General features: G+C 40.0%; 1 protein-coding gene across 6 annotated transcripts in view; it reads left to right on the top strand.

Annotated features, from left to right (window-relative positions):
- The window catches only part of LOC103758915 (hook microtubule tethering protein 1), a 170650-nt gene that overhangs the window by 77831 nt on the left and 65669 nt on the right, over positions 1–27150 (top strand). For all 6 annotated transcript variants that reach the window (XM_018072118.3, XM_029959662.1, XM_008925172.4 and 3 more), the window contains 6 exons: positions 11169–11276; positions 14477–14538; positions 19539–19686; positions 21023–21097; positions 24225–24345; positions 26934–27028. In XM_018072118.3, coding sequence (XP_017927607.2) covers positions 11169–11276; positions 14477–14538; positions 19539–19686; positions 21023–21097; positions 24225–24345; positions 26934–27028 — 609 coding nt within the window. The remainder of the gene's footprint in view (positions 1–11168; positions 11277–14476; positions 14539–19538; positions 19687–21022; positions 21098–24224; positions 24346–26933; positions 27029–27150) is intronic.

Below are 27150 nucleotides of genomic sequence, written 5' to 3'. Positions count from 1 at the left end.
TACCCCAGAATTCATTCTTATTTAACTTCTTCCAGAGCTGAAACTCACACGTTGTCCCAGGCTTAGTTCCAAATTTGCTTCCTGGAACAAACACAGGAGGTTAAACTCATATACAAGGAACGCAGACTTAACAGGAGTGCAGATTTTCTGTTGAGGACACCAGTATTGTTCTTTTCTGTGTCCAGGGACAGCAAACCCAGGGAGAGTTCCAGAGGCAGATGCTATGCTTAGACTTCTCTCTGCTCCCATTGTGACCTCCTGGAGACCCATCCTATAAATGTCTCTGACTAATCTGACACCACTCTCTAGACCCTCCTGGCCTGTCCCTGTACCAGTTCAGAACCTGTTTGACCCACTTGCTCCAGCCGCTCCCTGGGGACGGTTCCCTGTTCTTTGGTTCAGTGCCTCAGCCATCTGACAGTGCCTCGTAAAACCCTTCATTCTACAAATCAAACAGCATCATTTTTCACAAAGAAAACAAGTAATCCTATCCCTGACACCTTTTAATTTATTATAATTTTTAGAAGATCATCTGTTGGACCCCAGGCAGCCTCCTCAGCCCAGGGGTCTCAGGTGTATTTTTCTACCACCGTAGTCTTTTTCCCTGTTGCTCAACTCGAAGGATCAATCTTACTGCTCACATTTTTTGTTCATTGGTTTCAGTTCTACCTCAGCAGTGCTCAGGGCTTGCCTCTTTATGACAGGAGTCTCAGGATCCAGCTTTCCAAGATGGTAGAGCTCCCTCACCCCAAGCTGCTGTTCTCTTCCATCACGTGTGAGGTTCGTGGCCCTGATTCATAGATATGACTCAGGGTTTTTTGATGCCTCATGGGTGGATTATACCCACATGAAATGGAAACCTGAGAGTCTGCTGCCCACAGGGGTTCAATCAAGTCATCACTCATGGTCAGGAGATCACTGGCAAAAGATCTTGTAGAAGGTTGAGAAGTTTGTGTCTATTCCACAATATCGATTTTTATAATTCCCCTTTTTAATTGTTCACCTCAAAGTGCCCTGGTAGGGTGGTTATTTAATATTCCTGATACAGGTATCATTAAGCCCTGCTTCTCTTACAGCTTGTGCTTTTAAGTGGCCAACTTCCAACCAGTCACGTCCCATTACAGCTTTCCTCTTTTGCACACAGCAGCCAAATTTCAGAAAAGAACTGGAGCAGGAGTTGAGGAACCCATTGTTCAGATGTGGCCCTCTCAGCCTCTGTGGCCAGAGTGCTCCTGTGTAAAGATAAGGTGAGGTGGCTGAGAGGTGCATCACCTAAAACCCTTCTTTGCACCTTTGTTCCAAGGTGCATCATCTGCTTTCAAACAGTGGGTCATGGATCACATGTTTGCGATATCTCACATCCTCCTCACAACTCTTTCCTTGTGGCAAGGGGAGAGATAATGAGAATACAGGTTGTAGCTGTCTTTTATGAAAAAATACCTGGAGGGAGAGGTCTCTGTGTACAACTGGGAGAAGATTTGATGAGAAGGAGGTACAAGGATATTGCTGGCAGCCTTGTGGGAGTTTGATGGCTACTGTTGTACATGGTTTGGATTTCAGCACCATTTTTGAACTAGAGCACTCACTCTTTGATCTCTCCTTATGAGGAGAAAGTTAATTGGGAAGGTTTAATGCTGCCCTAAATGCTGTGAGCCAAAGACTTTCTTATCATTGAATTTCCATGCCTCGATGAGGTAGGCAAAATATAATGAAAATAAAATATATATTCACCCTATTTGTTTAATCATGCCTGAAGTTTTCTTCTCTCTGTCTGTCTCTCATTTTACTAAAATCTTTTCCTGGCTGAAAAAGAAATCTATAAAAATACATTTTTTTGGCAGAGAAATGATATTTTATTAACATCTCGGTTTTAAAATAGATAATAGTAAGGCAAAAAAATGAAGAGCATTTTGCTCCCAGTATAATTTAAATTTTTTCCTGTTTTTATTTTCTACTTCAGAATTTGGAGTTTTGAGTGCAAAGGGAGGAAGTAAAAAGTTTACAGTAGGAGAGGTAGGTACCAGTCTTGCACTCTATTTTCTCCTAGGGAAAATGGCAGGATTTTATAATGTGAAAAATATTGTTCTATTTAAAACATGTATCAGTTGTCCAGCTTTGCTGGTTAATGTTTGAAGCTGATACCACTGCAAGCTTCCTTCATAAGGTCGGTATTAGAAAAAAAGTAAAAGTAGAATTTTAAAATCCTGTTGTATGATCAAGTAATAAGAGCAGAGGCAGATGAAGGAATTAACTGAGTAATCTATAGCGTGTATTTGCACGGTGTCAGCAGCTCGGAGCAGCACTCCTGGCCCTGGTTTCCTGTGGAATGTGCGAGGTCCCTGGGATCTGTCACACGATACACCACAGAAGGATGATGAGTAGAGGTGGTTTTGCTGGGCAACTGTCCTCCTCGTTTTGCCCATAATAATTTATTCATGTGGCTGTACCCTGAGACGTCCTAATACCAAACATACCTTGGGCTGAAAATTGATGCAGCACGTTGAAAAAAAGCATAAAATACCCACAGGCAGCTGAGATGAAGAGGCTGGACCTGGCTGCTGTCAGAAAATGGGCCTCCATGCAGAGGTGTGGGGGGGTCTGTGCTCTGTTTAAGAAGAACAGTGAGTTAGTTCAGCCCCACAGCACCCACTCATACAAGTGCAGCCTGTGACCTCTTCTTGCATTCACTGCTCTTGGCAAGAGTCTGATCTGTTACATTTTTAAAATACAGCTGAGTAAAACAGGGTGTCTTTTTGCTAAATTTGATTTTTTTTGTTGCTGTTGTTACCAGTTTTAAACAACATTTTAATTGATGTGTTTTAACTGTTTTAAGATCTAGTATCCTCTGGGTGAAAGGGGAAACATCCAAACACTGCCTTATATTTCTGCTGGTGGATTAGTTTTAAAGCTCTAAATGTTTGAGTATGTGGTCATCTTCCTTAGTGAGGAGTATGTCTAGTCAAGTCATCCTTCTCCTTCCCCTTCTCCTTCCCCTTCTCCTTCTTTTTGTCCTCCTCCTCCTCTTCCCCCTTCTCCTCCTCTTTTTCCTCTTCTTCTTCCTTCTACCTTCTTCTCCTCTTCTCTTCTTTTGAGCTATTGGGCCAAATAAATTTCTCTTTATATATATATATATATATATATATATATATATATATACCAATTAATATATATACCAATTAATATAAACTAAATGCAACTTGAATATCTAATGTTATTGTGAGTCAACCTATTCTTTTATTAAAAATGGTAAGATTTAAACGTTTTTCAAATACCTTTCCTTATTTAACCTTGAATAAAAATCTTAGCATGCGAATGTGGAATAAACTGAGTGAAGTTTTACTCAAATGAATTCTTGTTAGATATAAAGACAGTTTGTGCAGTATATAGTCCCAACATATAATTCACCTGAAATATTTTCAGAGATGAAGCAGTCAGGTTGCCCTAGGAGTGTTGTTTCTTTACTGGGTATTAATCACATACCTTGTTTGGTCTCTAGTTTGTAGACCAGTTAATGTTTTATGAAGAACTTAAAAAATTAGAAATAGTTCTGCATGTGTGTAATTCGCAGTTTGCTGCCCTTCTCAGATGGGTTACTGTTTGCAGTAAGGGGTAACAGTAGTCCCTAAGAACCCATTTGTGTCTCATGGTTTTAGGTTGTACCTGAGAGTTTTGTCTGGGAAATAATGAACACAGGGGTTGAACTGGGATATGAGCTCCAAATCATCATCAGAAATTTCAGATACCAGTCTGCATTTGATGCATACTCTCTGTATGTTTCTAATTCTGGTAATTTTTACTTAAACCTGTTCCTGTGGTTGTGACTGGTTTGATTTTTGCCAGACAAGTTTGTGATATTATCAATTTCAGAGTAAGCAGCAAAAATAAGAAGATCTTTGCTTCCATATTGTCACCCACCTCCTTTGTGGTGAGCTGCACTTGGCACCTTGCCGAGCTGAAATGTGCTAGGCTTGTGTTCTTAGTGCTGTTGTGGTGGGTAAATAAGCAATATCAATACAATTAGATTTTCTGGTTGTAAACTCTCCTCCAAGGCCTGTCACGCCAGTGGCCTCAGGTCCTGAGGACTCAGGAGGCACATGTGGCTCTGCCAGAGCTCCAGCCCTGCCAGCAGTCACCCTCCACACTCATCCCATGAGCCCAGAGCCAGGGAGGGGACATGGGGGACATAAAACACGGCAGTACTACAGCCAACATGAAACAAACCAACTTGGGCAAAAAAATAATACTGAATACATGTTTCTATTTCAACTTCCCTCCCACAGACCACTCTCTGGCCATAAGTTTATGCTCTGGGCAGTGCCCAGAACCCTTTGATTCTCTTGCATGATTGTTTCTGGTTTGGATGATATCTGCCTTTCTATCTGCCTCTTTCAACCTTGTCTGGCTCCACAGTCAGAATCTTATCTTGCAGTATCTTGTGCTGCAAAAATACTGCCTGATGGCTTCAAATATTGTGTTTTTGTTGTTGCACAACCTTGATCGACATAGTTGGAGAATTCATTCTGTTACCATTCTCAGAGCTAAATGAGATTAACTAAAGTTTAAAAATTTTGCGAGTCTCTGTGGCATAGCCTTGGCAATAAATGACGAGATGCATATTCAGCAAGGCATTTATGGAAGTGTTTTGTATCACATAAGCCCGAATTCTTCAACTGGATGTAAACAGGTTACCAAAACCATCCGTGGGCAGATGTGTTCAGGCAGAACCCTGAAGTCCATGTTCTCTCTCTGTGTTGTTGCCACTCAAGTAAATTCCATGCTGCCAGTGGGGTAAAGTGAGCTCTGTGCAAACATTTTTGTGGCCTAGTCTTAATATCATTGCAGAGTAAATCTGTCACCGTGGATGGCTCAGGGGATGCCAACCTGTCACGTGGAGCGGAGCTGGGTGACTTGCCACCACAAGCTGTGCAGTTGCATAGCAAACCCATGATGGCCAGGGACCTGAGCTTAAAATATAAGCAAATAAATTGCTGGTAGTGGATGACCTATAGGAATTGGAATATTAATGAATTTTAATTTCCTTTGTTTTCTGAAGTACATTTCTTGTGTTCCAAGACCTTGTTTTCTTAAATACATTTTGCATCAGGCTAAAACTGGGATGCTGTTATGTGTTTAACATGTAATTACTGCTAATAATAAGCATATTTTAAGAAGTTGACTATGTGCACCATAGGTTTAATGTAGAGAATTGCCTCCAGAGTTAGAGGGAAGCTTAGTTTTAAACCCATTTAGTGCTTGAGAAATAATGCCAGGATGGCAATTTTAGAGTAGGCATCAGTTCTCTGAAAACACAATTTCATGCCCCAACTCCACCCCGTTAATATAAATGCCACCAGCAAGTGCTGTTATTAAATCACACATTCAGTAGCTATTACTATGACCTAAGTTTGAACCAGAAACCTAGAAATGAAACATTCTTGGGTTTCCCTTTGAATGCTGTTTTTTTTTATGAATCTCTTTCATTCTTTGTCAGAGAGTTGGGGTCGAGGAGCTATATAAGACCCATCTGTCAGCAAAAGCAAAATGATACAGTTTTCTTAATACAGGATTTTATGCATCGATGTAAAGTCCCTGACCTGAATGAATGTCAGTATTCTCAATCCACAGTCAGTCAGAAACTTTGAAAGTTAAAAGTCAGCAGAGAAGTTAATGAAAGTATTTGACTTGTCACTGATCAAAGTGCCGAACTGTAAAGGGCATTTATTAGTTGGTGACTGATACGGTGCTTTTCCTTGTTTTTTTCCCTGCTCTCCATTAATATCTTAGATCTTTTCTTCATACCTGTCTTAGCCTAACAAAAGCAGCTGTTATTTTGAATTTCTGGCTATAGAAGCTGATAAGTGAGGTGATTTTCAAACAAATTTTCTGACCTAGCTTCTCCTTAGCAAATGGTTACTCTAAAAAAGTTGTGACAGTAGAATGAAGGTTTAATTTTGCTTTCATGTAAGTGAGTGTAATTCAAGAAGAGTTGAGCAGAAATCTGATTTTCTGTCTCTGTAAGTAAATAGAAAATCTGATAGTGATACCAGAATGCTGCCAGATCTCAGAGACACAGTATTGGAAAGCAGAAATGAAAATGGCACAAGATGGATATACCTTGTTAATATAAAGATTTACTTTTCAGGTAATAGCAAGTTCTTTGTCAGTGTTACTGAATAAGTTTGTGTAAGCCTACACCAGCAACAGATGGTGTCAACTAAGGAAGAAAATTCTGCTGAAATTCAGGATTCCACAAACCTGCTCTCGCCAGTGTGGTGTGTTTTATTTTATCTTGTCTCTGATTGCCGTAACATTTACATAAAACTGAGGAGGAAACACAAGCATGTGCCTGATCATTATGGCTAGTCTGGCAAAACAAAGCTAAGTAAAATAAATCTCCCACTGCCACTTGCTCATTTTATGGGATGGCTGGATGCCTGGGAGATGCTCCTCTGTGGAGGTCTGTGTTCTGTTCTGTCCTTGAACCAAGTGATAGTCCTGAAAGCTGAACTTAGTTTGGATGGAAGGCACTGGCTCCCCTGATTCACTTCCATGAGCTCTGAGTTAGCCTATCCTGCTTTTTTTCTATGACTTTAATAATAGAAGTGAATTTTTTTGCCTCTTTTTTTTCTAAGGGGAGAGGCAAGTGGGAAGGACTAACAAATTAAATACATTACAGATCTCATATTAGTGTCATTTAAGCAGGTCCTCTCATAATTTAGCTTAGTTCTATACAGCTTTATGTATTTTAAAGACATTTTTTATTTCTGTGGGCTGCCAGATGTACTGCTGATACCTTCTGATCTGAGGTAGTTTGACACTGATTTTCCTAGCACACGCCAGGGTTCAAATCTGGTCTGTAACCCATCCAAATGATCTATTCATAACAAAAAGTGCCTTCTGGCACTTGCACCACAGCTGAATATTGTTAAACTGAATTCATCATTTCATTTGTTTCTGATTGCTCTATAATGTTTACATATCTTACATATTAGTGTGATCTTTTATAAAGCACATGCCGAGGTTAAACCCTCCCAGACAGAACTTTATTTCCCTTCTTCTCCCTTTCAGAAGGTGTTCAACTCTTTTTCCCTTCAGATGAGCAGGAATCTTGGAAATGCTTAATGCTCATTTCGTCTGAAATGATGGGGTTGAGCAAGTAGGAATGTGCATGGAAAGGTGACATTTTCTTGCACAAAAGGGATTCTTTCCCATCGACAGACAGAGTAACTGTGAGGTGGGATAGCATGGCTGAGTATAATCCTTGGGTAAGTTGGCATCATCACACGTAGGGGCAACAGTCTCGGTGTGAACATGTTCAACTGAAATATTTATAGATGCAGCTTATGACTCAAAGTGTGAATAAGTTCAGCTTCTCATCTCCAGTCTTCCAATTCCTGCTTCGTTGTTGGGCAGAGATCATTCTCAGGTCTAGCAGAGGAAATCCTCTCTGTGTTCAGTTTCGCTCTATGTAAAAGATAATAAACATTAACATGTCTTGCAATAGGAGTGTGTCACAGAAGGAATTTCAGTTAAATGGAAGGCAGAAAATCTGAGCCTCCTTTTGAATTTGTATGTTAACTTCCATAGAAGGATGACATCTCTTATTTGCTTTCAAAATAAAAATCAATTCCCCATAAATCTAAAACACATGTTGTTTTTCTACTAAAAAGATTAAGGATTTTCTTAAGCTCATTAAAGGGAAAAAAAAATGGCATTGATCCTCCTATATCATCATGAGAATGTCTGAAGGCAATTGAAAGCTATATAAGAGACATGGTATTAGTGTAACAAAAATAGCCCTGAATCTGGCAAATTGTGCTTTTCTTCTGGGTTCTGTGGCAAACTTTGTACTTTTTCTCCGACCTTACACTTATGTCTAGTCATGTGTTTTGGTGGGATTGGGTGGGATGTATACTCAAACAGAATATGGGCCTTTTATTATGAAAATACAAATGCCAGCTGCTGCATGGCTTGAAAGACCATCCAAATATTTCAAGAAAGGGAAATGGAAACCATTTGCTGTTTTTTATGCATAGAGCGATGGAAGGATGTTACTTCTCAAAGACTGTGTGTCTGTTTTGAGGAGAATGTTATTCCCAATTTTTGCTTTCCACGTGCATTAAAACCCAGAGTCTGAAAAATGTGAATTAAACCCCTTAACTGAGAGGAGGAGATAGGAGATCTGATGGTGCCCTATCATCAAATAATGCATGATAGCCAAGGTTCTTTTATTCCAGTTAAAAGTTCCCACAGCAACAAAACTGATAACCAAGTACCCCACTGCCTCTATCCATCAGCGTGGCAATTCCCAGTTCCCTTGTTTGCTCTCTTCATGTGTTGAAAGTTTGCTGGAATGTGAACAGACGGTACTTAGTAGTAAGCTGATAGGAAGGTCTCACTGTAATTTGAGAGGAGCCAGCATGGAAATATCCTGTCCTGGCAAATTCCTGTGGGTGCCCAAAGTACTAGGGCAGAAGTACTGACTGCAGAGAGAATTTGGTCTTATAATGAATCTAAACCTTTTGGTGTTATCAGATGTAGAGGACAACTTGGTAAATTGAGGACCAATGATAGAAAAAAGGTGGGGTTTCTGTTTTTATTTTATAAAATATATTGTCCTTCTTGATGTTTAGACTTTCTCCTGACTTCACAAAGCGTCTTTATGCTTTCAGTACCCTTTGGCTATTTGTTTTTTCAGACTACACAGCAATTGGATTTTAAGCTCGATCCACTTGGTGTAACTAGATTTTTCCTTCAGTGAGCTACAGAACACTGCAAAGTTTGCTGCATCAAAAAATTTCTGAGATAAGACTTCAAAATCCCAGGCCCCTTTTACCCTAAATGTTTCTTGTCACCTGTAGACACACATGCTGTGCCCACAGCTATAGGATGGGAAGGAGACAGGATGTTTGGGTTCTCCCCACACTTCCATCACCAGTTTGGAGCAGATGCTGACATGGTGTGTTCTCAGTAAGGTCAATGATGTGGAATAGGTCTAAAACTCAGCTTAGTTTAGGACTTGTTTTGTCTTGCACTTCATTTTCATATTGAAATTGTAAAAGAAGCCTTGTCCCGTTGAGGTGATGAAAACTCAAAGCTGCATTAATTTGTAGTTTTAAGAGAAAACAAAACAAAACCAAATGTCTCCGCAGTGTTTTTGACGTAGCTTCGTCCACTTCGAGTCATAAATGCCTTTGTAAATTCAGTGCAGCTATTCTTGCTCTTTAATGGGTTTAGTCAGCCAAAATCTTGCACAGACACACAGACACATGTGCACATACATCTTTAGGGAAAGTAAGTTAGGGCTTTAGAGCTGATAAGGGAGAACTGAGCAAGATTCCCTGTATTTGTTAGATGCTTTCCTGAGAGAAATCGTGATTTCTTGACACGGTGCTGATTTATTTTGAGAAAGAAATTTTTGGGTTTTTTGTTTTCCTGCTTAACTTCATGACAAGAATCAGCTGTACTGTGAGTTTATGGCTGGAGCAGACTATTGTTTGTGCAGAAACCTCCCTGCTGCTGTATTTACTAAACATGTGTGATGCACAAATGCCAGTAAACTGCATCTTGGAGCATATTCCCCCGTTGCTTGTAAAAACTGTCTTTAAAGTTTGGCCTGTTTAAATATACGGAGAATGTGCATCATGTTTAACAGGAGCAGGCCTCAAAACTGTTTTGACATGAAGTCCAGGCCTTATTGAATCAATAGCAAACCTTAAGCATCCTTCAATGGGTCTAGAATTTTGCTAATGAAGAACAAGGTCTAAATACAAAAAAACCTATTGTTCCATTGACTGAGACCACTCCTTTTTTGCTGTTGCAGCATTGAAAACATACAGACTTGTTTTGTTACAGAATTAATTCTCTTGTTTCCTTCTCTGGGAGCAAGGCACCTTCTAGAAAACAACAGTTGCAGATTTAGCCATCCCATTAACGTGGAATGATGGGAAGTGCATCATGCATCATGTGGTGGTGTAGGACTGCACTGCTGTTCTCTTGAGTGTATAAATGTGGTCCTGGAAGAGAAAACATGAAACCTGCTTCCAAGAGAAGAGGGTAGCCTGGCAGGGGATGGTGACCTGTCTCCTCCAGCCCCTGCTGCAAGAATTCATTGTTCAAACAGTCAGGAATACACAACTAGTCTTTGGAGTAAGTACTAGGACCTCCTTAGGCCTTCTGCTGACCCAGAATGAAAGCCTAGAAAGTCTGTCAGGTCTACTGAAAGTGGAACAGCTTTATAGGAGGAAGGAAAATGCCCTCCACCCTTATAAACTGGTAATTTGCATCTTCTGAAGCAGAGAAAGGAAATGAACCAGTGTTTCCCACATCCTGAGTGGTCTAACCACTAAAATACTGTGTGGGGCAGCTGTCACTGTACACAGAGGGGTGTATTGGTGTGAATAGGGGCCTGTTGTTTCTGTCGGATAGTGCTCAGATAGCTGCCTTGATCTGCCTTCACAGGTGTGAAGGAAGGAGTGGTTTGTGTGAAGCTGAGCCTAAGTAAGGGGCAAAGTCTGATGTTTACCCAGGCACATGTTTCTTGTTGGCCATACCAAGCACATCCCCCTTTGCCCAGCCCAGGTCTGCAGCTTCCACACAAGACACCAACAATCCTGGCAGCTATGTGGGCGCACTGGAGCCTGGGGTTCCCTTGCCAACTTTGGGAGTTGGTGTCAGATCTTGGGGGACATCACTGTCCTCTGTCAGCAGGATTCCCTCCCGATTCCTAACTCTGCAAACACCCATCACCAAATACATTGGCTGTATTTGCTGAGGACAGTCAACAGTGTTGTATCCAACTGTTCATTCTAAATAAGGCGTTTTTATAGAGAAATGAGGCAATTTCCCTCTTCCTGTAAAATACAGTTCCCATTCCTGAAACCTCTTCCTTTCTGCTCAGCCAGGCCCAGCTGTTCTGTCAGAGTGGGGGCACTTGTGTGATAAGTAGCTGCAACTGTGTCATGTGAGCTAAAAATGATGCAATTGGAAGATCTCCACATTATCCTTAGAGTAAATCTATACCTGTGGATCTCCACTGCTGTTGGTAACTCCTGTGGAAAAGCAGGAATTGTTTCAGTCTTGGACTCCAATAGCTGCCAAGCATTAGTTGTGAAGTCCCTACTTTGACAGGTTGTTTGATTCACTAGAGCTTTCTTTTGCTTTTACAGGTCAGTGAAAAACCCATTTTTGTTCCTGGTGTTTGGGGACCATATTTCTCTGCAATGGTACCTGGATTGTGGTTGAATGAGGGAGGTCAAAGTGCTACAGGAAAGCTGGTAAGTGTTTGGAGACACAGGCAGACTCCAAGATGGGAGGTCTGGAATAATTGCTGTCATTTGGAATAACTTCACTGTCAGTTCAGGCAGAGCTCTGCTGAAGCACTTCTATAAGATCATGGGAGATACAGGCTGCTGAAAGCAGTGAACAATTAGTTGATTATTATGTCTCTTACAAACTGTTCATTTGCATATGGATAAGGGATTTTATACAGGGTATGTCTTCCTTTTATGGTGGTGATGATTATTGTTATTATCTTACAGGGAAATAGGCTTCATTCTTTACTTCAGCAGGAGGCTGAGATAAAGAAAATTGCACATATTATGTTGCATAGATCAATTGTGCTCATCGATGGGCATAAGTGAAAGATGTACTTTATGGACAGATAGTAATATAGTAACATGTTATCCTGTCACCTCAGGTCTTTGCTCAAATACAAAGAGTCTAACAGTATTAGGTTAATTTAATTTACCAGGCTGGATTACCTAAAAAGTGAATTTTTTTACAGGAAGTCAGAACTAAAACATTGATGTCAAATTTAAAGAGAGGCTAGATGTACACAACGGTATTTAGGCTTGAGTCCAGAAGTGCCACCAAGATCTTCGTGATTGCTCGACCATGAAGCTTCCAGAGCTCCCTGTGTGTCTCCTTGGCCAGTCTGACTGCTCTTAGGACTGAGCTGCAAAGGCCTTGTGAGAAGCTGCAGGAGGCAGGCGAGGCCTGGGGGTGTCCCCTGTAAACCCACCATGTGCAGGTGGAGTTTGGTCTGTCACCAGTTGCAGGTGTAGTTGCTCTGACTCAGACCCAGCACCACCCACCTTTTTAAAAGCCTAGAGATGGGAGAACACGTCCAGAAAATAGACTGGGGAATCCCTGCACTTACACATACCATGTGGAACAGTCACTGAATGAGAAGCACAAATCATCCAGACACACCCCAAGCACTGAGCTGTCAGTGGTGTTCCCTCCTGTGCTCTCTCCTTGGCCACATTAACCTGACATTCCTCTCTGTGTCACGGCTTCAGTGGGAGAGTCAACCCTCTTTCTCCTGCAGCCTTGCTTCCCATCCCACCACCATCCTTAGCCTTCTGGCTAAAAAATGCTCTTGCAGCACGTGGGATGTGTATTTTAATTCTTTTAATTGTGTGCTTTAAATTTTTTGGGTCAAGATTGGGCTAGGACCAAAAAGTGTCCTATTTTATAGGTAACTGCTACAACCAGAAATAAAACTGAATTATATATATATAAAATACATTTAATATCTAAAATAATATATGCTCAAAACACCCCCATTTTAAAAGGAAAGTGGCAAATCTTGTGCGTTTCTTTGCAAGAACACATTTGAGAGGGAAGTCTCTATCTGTTTAATCCAAAGCAGGTAAATACTCTTATCTAAGCTCTAGAGAGGATACAGCAAGTCAGTGATTCTTCTCAGCTGGCTCAGGATAGTTCCACACTTTAAATGTACTATGACAGTTAGGGCGTTTCAGAAAGATGATTTAAAAAATCCTTTCTGTTCTAGTACCAGATAACAAGATGTTCCTGAATCATTAAAGAAATTGCTGGAAAAAGTGTATGGTCTTTTTAGGACCCATAGCAAAAGCCATGGGAGGTAACAGTGCATGTGCTCTGTGTGGAGGGTACAGGGCGTTCATTATCTCTGTCATTTTCAAGCTGAAGGTTTTCAAGATCCTGCTTTCTCACATCTTCTGAAAACAAACAAACAAAAAGGGTATGTTTCGGGTTCTTTTCATTGCTTGATCAACGCCCCGATGTTAATTACTTTCATAAAATGTGAACAGTCTGTTTAACTTCTTAAAAGTAGAGCTGATACACTTCCCTTTAAAAAGCTCTAATTAATTTTTTTTTAAAATACAGCTGCTAAAGAAATCTGTTGGGTTTTGAAAACTGTAGAGTCCAAATGAAGGATTAAGTCCTCTCGTTCTGAAAAAGCTTGATTTTTTTGTATGTTAGATGGGTTTTTGCACTGGATTTTCAAAATTTATGAGAAGAAAGATATAGCACAACAGAGAGAAAGGATGACATGACATAATTAGAAACTGTGAAATAAAAAATAGCAGAAAATGGTTTCTATGTGCATCCCTCATGTGGCCATGTCTTGAATTAAGGGCATTTAAATATCTAACTTCATAACTCCTGCAACAGTTTTCTGTAAAAGTGTTTTCATGTGATGTTTATTTATAAATTTATTTCTGAATTTATGAGCTGCCCCGTGTTCTGAGGGGATTATGCAAGATTGCACAATTCAGACCTGAGCTTTGTTTCTAATGCAGACACGCGTTTGAGTTCTGTCTGATGCCAATCTCAGGAAGAACAGGCATTATTTTCGTTGCTGTGTTCAGATGTGTTTGCTTCATTATATGTTTTCATGCACTTGTTCAGGACTAGACTCATGCTGTTAAAAATTAAATACTGATGTGATTTTCTGCCCATAGGTATTGCCAAAAGTACTCAGTGCTCTTGAGTAGCTCTAGTTTTGCCTCCTTAGCTTTTACTGTCACCTCTGATGGGATATTACCAAGAGGCCACAAAACCTGCTGAATTATTGTCTTAAAAAAGCCCATATTATTCTACCTGATACTTTGTTTTGTGAGTAATGGTAACCACTCTGGACTGAAAGGACAAGTTGATTTATAAATTCAGTATAAGACAGAGTGTATATTGATCTTCCTTTATAGCAGTAATTGCTTCTCAGGGTATACATTTTGTTTCCTGCAATGAATGTGTGAAGCATCTATCAGGATGACAACACACCTTGTGTTTTATTTCAATGGAGTGATACAGAAAGATGTAGGGATTTGGGCCAAGGAGATGTTCCTGGTAGAATTCCAATGAGGATAAGCATGCAAGAGAATGGGAGAGACCAGAGGACATGCTCTCGGGTGCTGTTGGAGACAGGAAAAATGTCATCCTGTCACCTTGCTCTCCTGACTGAGGAGCTGCATACTTAGCATTTTGCCAGTTTTTGGTGCAAGGTTGGATGTTTTTCTTTACTGTTCATAAACCAAATCCTGAATGTCAGTGGCAGTTCTGCCATTGGCTTCACTAGGACTTAACACTTCATGAGTAATTTGGAAGCTCTCTTGTCTTTTTAAAGTTATAACACTGCCTTACCCTTTTCCAGGATTGAAGTTGTAAGATGTAATCATCCTAAAAATGTTGCTTTTCTCTTTTTCAGATCGATCATGTGGTCCGAGGCCATGTTGCCTTCCCGGAATTACAGTCAAAAGCTGCAGCCAGGTCACTGTCCTTATTCCTTTGTCACACACCTGCCTTACAAACTGATGGCACAATGTATTCTCAGCAGTGTCCTTACTCTGAAACAGGGCAATTAACGGTCTGAGAGAGGGTTGGAAGTACTTACAAAGGCTTGCCAAGTGATTGCTCAAAGATGAAAGCTTTAAACTCCCCTCAGATACCTTTGGTATATCTAAGTAGTGATATTAACTTACTGCTTTTCAGCTTTTCTGTCCAAGGGTATTTCTTGATTCTGTAGCATCATCCCTGTTCAGCAGACCTGCCTCTATGCTTTGGGCTAGCAATGTGTCTTCATTTGTAGGTGACACAACTAAGCTCCAAGGATGAGATATAGCTTAATTAGGATATGTTATTCAGTATTTTTGAAACAATCATCTAAAGGAAGGTATAGCCACCGTATGGAAAACTCCTGCATGGCAGCACAAATAGAACAGAGAAACCCTGGATGAATTTTCAGACAAAACTCAAGATGGAGGAGTGACTTGGAGGTAACTCCAGGATTCCTTGAGCAGCAGACTGTGTGCAGTGTGGAATTTTAGTGTGGTCAGCTTTAGAAGTGGATGAAGACGGTCCAGACTGGTCTGGACTTTGTCAAGCAGTTTTGGCTTGGATTCCTTTTAAGATGGTTCCCATCACTTCCAGAGAGGTCTTAGCTGAACAGTTGGGCACATTGGATGACAATTTGATTCTCTTTTAATGTCTTTTTCATCCTTAGATTAAAGAAAAAACCAGCAAAATTGGCACTTTCTCTTCAGTTTATCCCTCTGGTCTAAAAGACAAGGGTCAGTCCTGATACATATATTAAACATGCGCAGTCACATAGTTATTTTCAGTCCTCCTGGGGGGATAAAGCTACCTGGTTTTTCTGGATGACCCTTCCATCCCTTGCAGGGCCCACTGTCTTACTTGTTTTTTAAGAACTTGTCCAAGATTCCCAGAAATGTATTGGACTTCATTCAATATGAAACAGATTTACGCTTCCTAGAATTCTCTTTGTTGTTCTGTGAAAAAGGAAATCAGGAAATAAATGCATCTGTGTATGTTTGGAATAAAGATTGATCTGGGGCTTTTTCAGAATTTTGGCTTCCAGGACATTTTTCCAGTGCCCCTATATGAAGCTCAAGCATAGGACAAACAGTTTAGTCTGTAATGCCAGGATAAATCAATTTTTGTTCTTGGAAAAATGGCTATAGAGTAGCCTCCTTGTCTCTGCTAGGTCTGATAGTGAACTGACTGAGCACAATAATGCTATAGTGCAAAAACTTGGAGTGTGGTGTGAGCAAGACACTAAATATGGAATATTGGGAATAGAACTCCATGTTATCCAAGGGTATGATGTCATAACTTTGGATTTGAGTCTCGTGCAATTAGTAAAACTCTGGAGAACAGTACTGATAATAAGAGCTGTAATATTTTATTAAAAGAGTAATAATATTTTATTAAGTTAATTTGCTCAATGGTATTCTTGTCATGCTTTCCAGATATTACCCTACTAATGAAATGTTTACACAGCTATAAATTTAGTAAACAATTCACTTACTAATTCTCTCATCCGCTTTCTCCCCTTCCTTCTGAAATATTTGTTAAACTTAAAGAAGGAACATCTTCCACCATCCCAGCTTGCTCCAAGCCCCATCCAACCTGGCCTTGAACATTTCCAGGGATGGGGCAGCCACAGCTTCTCTGGGCAACCTGTGCCAGGGCCTCACCACCCTCACAGGGAAGAATTTCCTTTCCTCCCAATATCCCATCTAAACCTACTCTCTGTCAGTGTGAAGCCATTGCCCCTTGCCCTGTCGCTCCAGGCCCTTGTGAATAGTCTCTCTCCATCCTTCTGGCAGGCTCCTTCTGAACATAGTGTCTTGTTTTGGAGGATTATTGGTGATGATGATAAATTATCTGCCTGGAAATTTCAGCAGAATAGTTCAGACAATCTGCTTTATTATGTTTAGGATGTTCTCTGTGTGGGTGTAGGAATTTGCATCTGTTCAGTCAATTGCAAACGGCCACAGAAGGAAAACAAAATGAGAATTCCATGTTTGGGTGTGCAATTTCATATTACCTTTACTTGCCATGGTAGATGTAGTGCTGGAAGAGTTAAGCACATGCATGTCTGGATCATTAAAACAAGAACATCTGAGGTCACAAATCCCTGCCTGTTGCTTTCTGCTGCCTCTCACCTACTCCTGCATCCCTAAACCTGTCCTCCCTTTCTTCTCATGCTGCCTATAAGCAGGTTTGGAATGGCAAGTGCCTGCTGAGCAGCTATCCCAGAGGCTTCTTTGTGCAAACTCCTCCTATTCCTTTGCCCACACCAGAGCAGTTTTCCAGCTGCATTTATCACCAGTTTAGTAATTTTGGTAACTTGTAAGGGCGTGAGAGCTCAGACAACCAGCTCCTGCTGACCACTGCTGCTGAGGACCAGGCTTGTGCAACCCTCCCAGTGCTATTCCTATGTCCTTTATTCCCTTCTTTTACTGGAAGTGGACAGGGTTGAATTACATGAGGATTTTCTGGACAGCTGTAAATTTAGCATTTGGTCAAATGGTTGGCACTTTGCAAACAACAAAACTTGTTTTTTCCCAGGCAATTCATTGAGTTGCAGAAATTGCTGTGATGCATCACTTTTGCTCTTCAACCTGCATATTGTGTAGGTCTGACATTTAACCATCACTGATGTGTTAAATCCTGTACAAGTAGGCTAGAGTGGGAAATCAAAACAAATAATATGATCATTTATGGTCTAAAGTTTAAATAATTCTGTTGCCTAGAATGACCATTTCTAATCTTTTGGAGGAGAAAAATATCTGACAGTAAAGTTGATGTGCCCTCTGGCACTTTGTGAAGTGCTGTGTTTTCAGACAGAATTCCCTTTCCTATTCATCTCGATGCCACTTCCCCATCTAAAGAAATGTCTCCTCAAAATAAAACTATGAAGTTACACATACAGGACCCATCAGCAATTCTGGGATCTTTCAAGTAGAATGTAATAACCATATTTGGCAGTTTTCTGTACCTCTATATGGTTTAAGAGTCCTTTTTTTTTTTATATAGAAATCTGTAATTTAATTTTTTTTCCCCTGAAAGATACCTGTTGGCATCTTCTAGGATTCTTGAACAGATTAAACAGCAACTTCTTGATTGATGCTTTCTGAAGTTATGCCCCAAGTATGAACATAAACCTGGGCAAACTTGCATCGATTTCTTATTCTCTACTTTCAACACAGTTCTTTTTTCATAGCAATAGCTCATGCTCAGCTCTGCAGGTGAGATGCAGCTGCCACTGATACCTTGTCATAGAACTGAATAGAGAAAGGTCTGTGAGTTGATGGTATAATATTATGTATAACCCAGAGGTGGGAGAAACAGGAACTGGCAAGTGTTTGAAGGATTTTGCCGGTCCAAGTGTAGTCCCTTGAACCCTTATCTATATATAGAAAAAAAACAAATTTAAAAAGGTGTGGGGAAAAAATGTAATTCCAAGTTTATGTGGGTTTTAAGCATATTTGGCTCAATTTCAGCCTCTTTTTTGTTCAGTCCTTGTGTTCTGACAGAGCTGCACAAATGACTAATTCTTGTGAGAGCAGTCAAGCATGATGGAGAAGAGATAGAAGCTGGGATATCTGGTGGGTCTTCTTGAGTGAAGCTTTCCATTATTTTCCCCCTTCCCAACAGTCAAGCCCTGATTTAGACTGGAAATAAAATTACTTTATCCTTAGCATGTACTGCTTATAGTGCAGTCTTTAGGGATGGAGAAAACAGGGCCACTTTCACAACAAGGGGGAAAAAAAATGATTGTGACCTCAAAATTATCATAATTTAGGCCCAGGAAGACACATAAAGTACATTTTAAAGGACGTGAATAATGATGTAAATTAGTTATTTTAATGTCTTCCAAGTGTAGTTCATTTTGAATGATATCCTCTGATAGCATACACATGGTAAGGTATAATTGAAAAAACATGCAGCTGAATGGTTGAATGCAAAGTATAAATATACAGCTGCTAGTGGGTCAGAAGTCAAACTAGTAAAGCATATGCCAAATTCCCTCAGGGATCTCATTAGTGCATGATTGAATATACATGTAGAGGCTAAATGAATATCACTGTTTGGGTCTGCAGTGGATGAGACAATGACTAATCAATTGTAATTAGGGTTAGATGCTGTTATTGACCCACATGTCTAGAATTAAATGCCCCACTTGGAGATTTCCAAGGAGTTGAAAAATATATATGGATTTGTTTGTGATAGGGTGAGCGTTTGAAAAAAGTATTCTGAGCATAATTGCAACATTTTTTAAACACAATGTCACCAGAGTCACTGCAAGCCAGGGCACTGAAGAATTCACTATTAGTCCTAGGTCCAGGAAAAAGTCTGTTGGATATCGTGGCGTTGGGTGTAGCATCTGAACTTAGATACAATCATATTTAGGCCCATGGTGGGCTCCTCCCTAAAATAGCAGCCACTCACTTTCTCTCCTCCACCCTTGGTGCTGCATTTTAATCATAGCACACACTGAAATAATTATGGTTTGAAAAAGGAAAGCTCTACATGCTATTGATTAATCAGAGAAATTTTTAAACATTTGCAAAGGAATTTGATTTTCACTTCTGTCTGGAATCCTCCTCACTCCTCCCTCTGCGCTTGCTTTTCTCCAGCTTTCCTCACACAGTGTCAGCACCGTTCTGTGGGAGACAAGCATCAGCAGCCCCAAATATCAAACAGCTCTGGCTCCTCCAGGGACCTGGAGGAGTCAATGTACAAACTCAAGGTCATATTATCTCCCCTCATCCCGTGAAATTAAGGAATTCAGGTGGCCTGTTGAGCACACGTGCTGATAGACAGCCCCTCAGTGCCATGGGCTTGGCAAGCAGGGGGATTTTGCTGTTATTTGATGGGTTTTGTGCATTTGATGGTAGTACAAATGTTTTATGTTTGATGAATAACCTCCCCTCTCTGTTTCCAACTTGTTTTTCTCCTAGTGCTCACAGCATATATACATACTTGAACAGTCACCTGGATCTGATTAAGAAATCTTTGCCTGTGGGTTTCCTCACTGTTGATTTACATGTTTGGCCAGATTTCCATGGTAACAGATCTCCCTTAACAGATCTGACACTAAAGGGCATGGTAAGAAACAGCCTGTCTTTGCAAAAAGGTCAATACAGGGTAAAAAAAAAAAAAGGAGCTTTTCTTCAATTTTGAGTGTACTCCTCCTTAGCTGTTTACACTGTCACATAGGATTTGGGTTTCTTGCTGCATTTCAAAGTGTGCTGATGTTTCAGTGGAAAACCAGAGATCACTGTTGTTAAGATATCACTACAGCCACATTTATTTTCTAAAAATATGAGGAGTGCTGTGTGTGTCCCAGGATCTTCCCTAGGAATCACATTTCACAGCGCTTGCTGTTGTTAACTGACTTGTCTACCAAATTTTGAATATTTCTTGCAATGAATTTCAACACGGATTTGGGTAAACCTATCTGGAAAAGGCATGAAGTATTCTGATGATAGATTGCTTGATTTAAACAGCTTTTCAGCCCATCTTTAAGTGTTTTGATGTGTCTTTTTACTGAGCTTATGGTGGTAGATCAGATGGGTCACAAGGCTGTGCAGAACTATAACAGAAGAATGTCATAAGGGTATAATTTGGTGATGTCAAAATACCTGATGATTAATGCAAAAACGTCTTTCAAAATGACATATTGTCCTTGAAATGAGCATCTCAAGCTACTCACCAGCACTATAATCTGCAGTATTTGAGGTTGAGGTAGGAAAGGGTATAAGCACTGCAGCATTTAAATCACAAATGAGGGAAACATTAAAAGCATAAAAAAGACCTATATATTTTTGGGTCCTAATAATACCTGCTTTATTTTATGAGAGAATTATATGCTGCAGCAGAATCAGGATTTCCTTGGTATGATGCCCCTATGCAAATGCTGTTGATAGCAGCCCGTTTTTTCTGTCGTAATTATGGCTGCATTCAGGTCTTGCCTATGCTGATATTAATCCAGAGTAACTACAGTGCAGTATTGATTTATGTCAGAGTAAAGGAGGCTAAGATATAGTATTTAATTATTAATTGTGTTTCAGTGTTAGGGTGCTTGGATGGGAGGGGGAGAAATGCTTTTAAAAAGTTATTTTTATGTAATAGCATTTTCATATTATTACATTAAATACATACACGAGCAATATCTGAGTCATAACATAAAACTGTCAGAGTTAATCTATCTCTAATCCCATACAATATGCTGTTTGTTCTTTATTTCTTTGCAAGGGCAAGAATAATTTATGTGGTTCTTCTCCAGATCAGGAATAACATGTTTAACATAGCATTATGTGTACAGCTCACAGAAGTAAAGCTTAGAATTAGTGTTTAAAACTTGTTACAACAAGAAGCCATAGAAAATAATAGAGTTTTATGTTGGCTGGATTTGTACATTTTCTTTTTGATCTTTGCACAGGTTGTTGGACTGACATTGTCCCGGGGTCTGGATGAACTTGCCCTTATCTACCTGGCCACGATCCAAGCCATTGCTGTAAGGCATTTTAAGTGCATAAAAGAAAAAATGAGTAGTCTCATGTGCTGTGAAGAGTGATCATTACCTTCTGCTAACCAGATTTCTAATAATACGTGAATTCACTTAATGGACTTCTTAAAGGAGCAAGATGTTGTTTATCCGTGTTGGTGACTATTCCCAACTGTGGGAGAATCGACAGACAGAAAATGTTCCCCTATAACGTCTTTTCCTTGAGGCAATTCTGTAAATGGAGCTTTTTCCTCTGGTGCAGATGTGAGGAAGGAGCTGATAGTCCATGGAGCAGTGTTACACCATGGGCTGTCTAGAGGGAAGCTGAGAGGGGGGAAAAAAAGCTTTGGCAATTGTACAAAGGACTCTGAGCTCCCCTAAAAGCCTTAGCTTCAGATTGTTCCTAAATCCATGGATTTCCCCTGCTTGTCTGGTGGATGAGGCAGAGCTCTGTGCCACAGTGAGCAGGAGAGTCTGAGATTAAGTTCACAGCTCCCACATCCAACAGAGCAGATCTTCCCCCTCTTGTACCTGCTCCAAGGAGAGCAGCTGGTTCCCGTGGCACTCCCGGGCGGGTGGATGTATGGAGCAGGCAGGGAGGCTCTGAAATGTCCCTGGTGTTTGCCAACACTCAAATGGGGAATTTTATTGGAATACTTTTCTTTCTGCCCTGATTTTCTATCGAACCCAGGATTTCCAGTTCACAAGAAGTTCTGTTCTGAAGTGAAAACCTGGGTCACCGAAGTTGTCTGGAAAATCTGGCAGAGGGTATTTTCCATGGGGCCTTTTGGTGACCAAAATCCACATTCCTTTGACATCCTTTCTGTGATTTTTTATTTTTTTAAAGTTTGCTGAACTTGAGGCATTTTTTGCAAAACATTAACAGTTTGATGAATTGGGGAGTTTTCCTGACAAAACTCTATTTGGTTGGAAAACTTCCAAACTCCTCTCCTGGTTAAACAACAACTTTGCTAGGCTGGGTCAGCCATCTGGGATGGAGAGGGTGGGTAGCTGCTGTGAATTTACTGGGAATTGTCCATTTTATGTGTTAACCCTCCCTAGTCAGCAAATAAGGGGAACTTAACCCCAGCCTGGAATTCATTGTTGTGAGTTATGAGACTTTTTAAGATGAAAGTAGCTTGGTTATACCTGATGCTTCAGCATAATCCCACCATTGAAATAAGAATGCCTAGGAGAGGTTGAACAATGCCAGGGACTGATACTGCCCCTGAAAGGAACTTCCCAGTCTGGAACAGGTGCTCCCTGATTATATGCTGCTAACGAAGTGGAAACCTTCTCTGCAGGAAATCCTGGGAAAGTCACCTATTATCTCATTGTATGATACAGCTCAGATTTTATTGTAAAACACAAATACTGTGTTGAACACAAAATTCAGCAGCTGCATATTTTTGATACCTGATTGGGCTGATTTAATGTAAAAAGGCCATCCCGTAGTTTTCTTTTCACTGTAAGTTCAAGGAAATTCATTTTTCCTGAAGTGTTGTTGAAACAGTAACTAAAAAGTAGATAGAGAACGTTGGTTTTGACTTGATATATTTACTAATTGCCAATGTGACACCTAGGAAATTTGGTTTTCCTCCCATGCTCCTTCACTCCCAATTTTAGCTTCACTTTTATTGAAGGAAACAGTTGTAGTAATCCTGCACCATTAGCTGCCTTCAATGGGTGCAAGATAAACTTTCAACCCAAGTAAGAATCTTGTACAAAGTGTAGGCCTGCCCACAGAATGTTAATCTCTAGTTTTCTTTTCAGCAGGAGAGGCTTTTTTCTTTTTATATAAAATTTGCATTTGAAGCCCCTCAATTTGCATTTTCTCCAATCCAGGATTAAATTAGTTCCCCCCCACCCACGGTGAAATAAGTCTGGCTTTAATTTAAATTGCTGTGTGAATACAATTTTCCAGGCAGGTAAACACAAAATAATTTTCACAGCATGTTCTTTCTCAGGGTCTTTGACGTGTGTATGTTGTGAGAGAAGTTGTTAATAAATTTGAATTTCAGAAGTAGTGAAAGAGAATCTCCTTTTAACCATTCACTGCAAGATGCAATGCAACAGTTGGATGGCTGAGAACACGATCAGGGATGTAATTGTGGCCCGTTCTGAGCAGACGGACTCCTTTTAGAGCAGTTTATTTTTCCATAATTAAAATTGTGGATTTGGAAATTAGCCCTCTGTGTCAATAGGGAAGCGATGGATTTAGTCAGCTGGGGCTGTGGCTGCTCATGTTCCTCTTAACTGCTTCCCTAAAAATCAAAATATATTTGAAGGCCTGTCCAGAATAGTGCTGGTCATTCATCGTGGACGTCTCCATCTGATGGAACTCTGCTCGTTCCATTTTCACTGGCTTTTATTTGAAGATGAGTTTATTGCAGCTGCAGACATCTTAATGAGCTTGCAGCATGACATAAAGAAAACTTAAACATTAGTTTATGAAAACTCTGACCAGATTGTGTTTTGTGAGGAATCTACCTACAAAGAGTCAGCCTGGGCAGCATTTTACCTTGAATTTGACAAGTCTGAGCTTCAAACTTAACTTTCAAGGTATTATAAAGATCTGGGAGTTATTTTCGATCACATAGTTTGTCAAAGAAATGTGAAATACTCCTGAAAAAGGGAAATAGGGAGAAGGTTGTCTTCAGTGAGGAGTTGGAGGCAAGCAAAGCAAACAAAAAGAGAAAAGCTATATTTTTAAAATGGCAAAGCATTCACTTTGGTTGTTCTAATTTGAGTTTCTCAGAATTGAGACTGTAAATGAAAAGTTTAAAATATGCCTGCATTTGAGATGTTTCAATTAATTCAGGCATGAAACGGAACATTTTATTTTGTGTAGGGCAAAGGCCAAGAGAAATAGTTAAGCCAATACAGAATTCTTCAGGTTTTCTTTTTTGCTGAAATGACAGAAAACATAGATTTTTTTAATTTGCTGTTCTTTTTTTGTTCTGTTTTGCTATTTGGCTTCAGAATTGAAACCTCTTCACTGAGAGGGATTTTCAGATGCTGTTACACAAAGTAAATAGAAAGTTTCGGTGGGGATGTCTTTGCACATAAGTATAGTTCTGTTCCTGTGGCTGCTCTCCTGTGCTCATCTGGCTTGTTTTCCTCTCCCTTTTTGAAGTTAGGAACAAGACATATTTTGGAAACGATGCAGGCTGCAGGACATGATATCAACACGCTGTTTCTGTGTGGTGGGCTGAGCAAGAACCCTCTCTTTGTGCAGATGCATGCTGACATTACTGGTAAGTTAGGGGAAGTACAGGGAAAGGAGTGTAAGCTGCTTTTATTTTAGGTGTCTAAGTACCTTGTCTTTGGAAAAATAAAGACTTGCTTTGTACAGAACTGTATTTCGCTGCTTGGCCAAAAAGCGTGTCATGAAATATTACTTTATGAACTTCATCCTATTTGACTTGTGACACTTCCTGCTCTTGCTGGGCATTGTATCCATTATTGCTTCCATGTCTGTATCTCTCATATGGTTTAGGGGACAATGTCTGGACTCTTGCTCCTGCACAGTGTTGTCTTTGGTTTTGTAGAATTCCTGATGGGTAGAAGGAAGCTCCTGGATCTGTGTTTTAGTGCAATCTCAGGCCTACATGGTATTTTTGGTCCCCCTTCAGCCTGTGTGTGTTGGACATCTTAGCACACCTGTGAGTCAGTTGAATATACTTCAAAAAATGTGGAAAAAATAACAAAATTTAGTTTAAAGGACTTCAGAGAAACATTGAATGATGTGTGTTTTGGGTATATTTCAAATTAAGACCAGTTGAGCTGTCATGAATAAAGTTTAAGGCTCAATTTTGGGGCATTTTGTCTGGAAATCTGTCTTGCCCTGACATCAAATTACACTTCATAACCTTGATGCAGGAAGGAAGATGAAAACGTGCTTTACCTGAGAGGAAAACAGAAATGGAGAAGCAAAAAGCATAATGCCTATTGACCTGAAAATTCACTAATTACATTGTAGTCAAAGTGAAAAAATGATATTGTCGAGTCTGTGCCTTATAGAACTCGGATGTTTTAGGTGAATTTCAGCTACGTGTGGAGTTGTGCTGCTGGTCTGTGATGTGTAAAAGAAAAGATCTGTGAAAAGGTATTCTGATTAAAATGTAATCACAAGTTCTTTGACTGTAACTAATGGCCAAGTACAATTCAGTACAAAAAGGCCTTTTTGCAGTCTGGAGTTCTCCCCCATTTGTAAAATCAGTGACTGACAAGGGATGTCAGAGTTCATCTCACTGAAATGCTCTTGGTTATGTTGAACTCATTAGAGCCTATCAGATAAAATAACTAACATTCCAGGATCAATCCCCCATTCTTTCCCGAAAAGAAAAAAATCTGAATATATTATTGTTAGCTGCAAATGCCCATGACTCAGCCATGCAGACATCCAATAGATAATTCCACAGGCCACTTAAAAAGTATCTTGATCTTTTTGTTTGCCTGGTAAGAATTCCTATTCATTCTGGTGATGCGGGAAATGGGCAGTAAATTTTCGAGCACGCTGAAAATTGCTCACTGACGCCTGACAAACAGCCCTGGAGCTTTGAGCTTGAGCTTTAGATTTGCTGTTCCAGGTTGACCCAAGTCCTGAGCTGTGATCCAGCTGAACTGGAGGAATGCTCAAGTGACAGGGAAAAGTAACTGGAAATGTAACTGGATGCCTGTTGCAAGGAGAATTTACTTTGTGTCAGTAGTTGCTGCTTATATTAATAATTTTATTCCTCATTTTGCGGAACGTGTATTTGCCTTTTCCTCTCTAGCAGTTGTTCATGGCTAACTTTAGGTCTTCCTCCAAATTCCAGCTCCTTCTAATCTTCCAGCTGGCTCTCAGGAGCAGCATTTTTTGGGGTGTAATATCATGGAGACTATTCTCAGAAGGAATCCCTCCTTCCGCCCCTGTGTTTGCATCGTCATTCACTCAATGACATTATCTCAGTAATGGAAATTTAGCCACATGCCAAATACTGTAGGAATATTGAATTTTTCGACTTAGTGAGGATAAGCATCAGAAGTGCAACTAGAAAAGTATTTAAACTTATGCTCTTGGTTTAGATTTTTCAGGAGAATTAATAAAGCAGGCTGGTTTTTATTTATTAGTATTTTTCTTCCTGTTTTTACATTGGTGAAGCATGTCTCAGACACTTTGTGTGAACCAAAGGGAAAGTATGTTCACGATAGTACCCCTGGGTGATGAAACAATATTTTTTTAATTCTGCTTCATAATATATATTATTTGTTTGTTTTTCCAGTGTTTTAATTTTGTTTTTGAGTATCTTGCACAATTTGGAAGGCAAGATTTCCCTTATTATTTCATACATAGCTTGAGAAAGTTTGCTACTCATATTTTCATGTCTTCCAGCAAAACCAGACTGGCTTTGTTGGCTATATATTTAAAACCAAACACAAACAGTCTTTTGTTTGTTTGTTGCAAAAGAAACAAAAAAGACACCGCCCTGTTTTCCCCTCCAGGTTAACTTTTAATGGGCACGTGGGTTTGGAGGGTGTGGGTAACAGGTTTATACCAAGCCCTCTGAGATAAATAGCCAGTGTCAAAGATCTGGGGGGGGGGTGTTGGTTTTTGTGCCCTTTATGTTCTGCATTAATATTTACTGAAATTGTTGTATTTAAATCTTGCATTTTTCCTGGAGCCTGGAACCACAGAGCAGAGTGATTTACATTAACCTACAGCAGAAGGTAGCTCTGAATGGAGTAATGAATAATGGTTTTCAAGCCCTTTTTGATTTCTTTTTTTGCTTTAATTATTTATGGTGCTGCTGGTGCAGTCCTGCTGTGTTCTTCCTAACAGACCTGACTCTTTCCTGTGCAGGGAAGCCTGTTGTCCTGTCCAAAGAGGTGGAGTCTGTTTTGGTGGGTGCTGCTATTCTTGGAGCTTGTGCTTCTGGGGATTTTGCATCTATACAGGTATGAAATACCTGATTATACTTATTTTTTTTTCAGTTTTAATGTGTTTTGCACCTTGACTTTTGGCACCACACACAGACTTCAACCCAAGTGGAAAAGTTTGTACCTTCTACGTGGCTGGA

Source organism: Manacus vitellinus, unplaced genomic scaffold (genome assembly GCF_001715985.3).
Source record: "Manacus vitellinus isolate BGI_N305 unplaced genomic scaffold, ASM171598v3 scaffold_21_pilon, whole genome shotgun sequence".
In the NCBI taxonomy this organism is placed as follows: domain Eukaryota; kingdom Metazoa; phylum Chordata; class Aves; order Passeriformes; family Pipridae; genus Manacus; species Manacus vitellinus.
This window is presented reverse-complemented; position numbering and strand designations above follow the sequence as displayed.